This window comes from Anneissia japonica, unplaced genomic scaffold (genome assembly GCF_011630105.1).
Source record: "Anneissia japonica isolate Jap-2015-1 unplaced genomic scaffold, ASM1163010v1 scaffold209223_len1549_cov118_single, whole genome shotgun sequence".
Classification (NCBI taxonomy): Eukaryota; Metazoa; Echinodermata; class Crinoidea; order Comatulida; family Comatulidae; genus Anneissia; species Anneissia japonica.
Window position 1 is genome coordinate 1 of NW_022706302.1, and position 1,549 is coordinate 1,549.

Here is a 1,549-nt window from a genome sequence, read left to right on the forward strand (position 1 = left end):
ATAAGCATCATACCCTTTCCCACTATTGTATTTCTATTAGACCAGTTGATAACTGGTCTAATAGAAATACAATAGTGGGAAAGGGTATTGTATTTCTATTATTGTATTTCTATTGTATTGTATTTCTATTAGACCAGTTATCAACTGTATTTCTATTAGACCAGTTATTCTAATTTTTAATGAATAATTATAATCATTATTAAAAAAGAAATAATTTAACATTCTAATGTCTCTTCACTGTCTGTTTCCATAGCAACTAAAAAAGATGATCATCAACTTGAACCTTAAACCAAAGAAGGTGAAAGCTGTTAATCGAGGGACATACGCATTTGTCACATTCATGTATGTATCCTCAATTGCTATCGTGTATAAAATTCTTTGGTATATAAATTGCTATCATGTTATTATTTTGTATATAAAATTTCATTATTTAAATTTTTGTCATTATTTAATTATTTGTTTAAGGTGTGAAGAGGATCGTCAAGAAGCTCTGAGGGTTTTGAATGGTCACAAATGGAAGAACCAGATATTGAAAGCAAAGGTATGTTTTTTACTTTATTTGGAAAAAATATGCCTTTATATCGGCGGCACAAATCACGCATAGCATAATGACGGTGTGTTCATAAAGACAATATTTAAAACAAATAATATAAATAGTAATAAGGCAACTTACTTTATACTTACTGCATCACTGCAATTTTTTATAAACTGAATAAAAACATTGTGAAAACTAAAAAAAAAATGTTGTAGAATAAATACGTTGAGTAAACGAGGAAGCATCTAGCACATAGAAAGTATGATGTTAATTGTAAAAAATTATCTTTAGCCTGCTAAGCCTAAAGCAGATCCAATGGCAGCAAAGAGGAAACAAGAGAGAAGTGATAATGAACAAGGAGCTGCTAAGAAAAGCAAGCAAGAGGGTGCACTTACACCTCAAGAAAGGTAACACAATGATGATAATAATGATAATATGATAATGATGAGAATAATGTCACTCATTTTCTGGGAGGAGGGTTACTTACGAGGCCAGCAATTCTTTTAATCTTATTACCGATTTTTATTCATTTTTTATTGTTTTATCTAATTTCTTTAAATTTAACACAATTTTCGAAAATTCTAACTTGTTTAATTTGTAAACTTTTCAGCATTTTTTTTTATTGTGATTTTACTTTTTATCCTGATATTGTTTGTTGTAATATGTTTATATTGTTTAGTTAGAGATTTTGTTGTAGTATTTGTTGTACTGTAATATGTTTATATCATACAGTCAAAGATTTTGTTGTACAGTAATAGGTGGCTCTGTTGGAGAACAGTACATATCCTATTGAACAAACGTCTTAGCTAAAGAATATAGAAATAAATAAATGTATAACATAATAATGGTAATGAGGACGATAACGTTGATCATGATGGATGAAGATAATATTGATGATGACAATGACAACAATGGTGGACATGGTGGTGGTGGTGGTATGGTATTTGTGTTGGTACCTTAATGGTGTTAATGAAGATGATTCATTTGAATTGTTCATCATCAGATTATGTAATG

General features: G+C 29.2%; 1 protein-coding gene across 1 annotated transcript; it reads left to right on the forward strand.

Moving 5' to 3' along the window:
- Positions 1-34: 34 nt before the first annotated feature.
- On the forward strand, positions 35-1,543 carry LOC117106100 (tRNA (uracil-5-)-methyltransferase homolog A-like; the record flags this gene model as incomplete). The annotated part of the gene is made up of 4 exons (XM_033247444.1): positions 35-342; positions 466-541; positions 827-942; positions 1,539-1,543. Coding segments are annotated over exons 1-4 (274 nt in total), but the record flags the coding sequence as incomplete, so codon positions are not given.
- Positions 1,544-1,549: the final 6 nt, after the last annotated feature.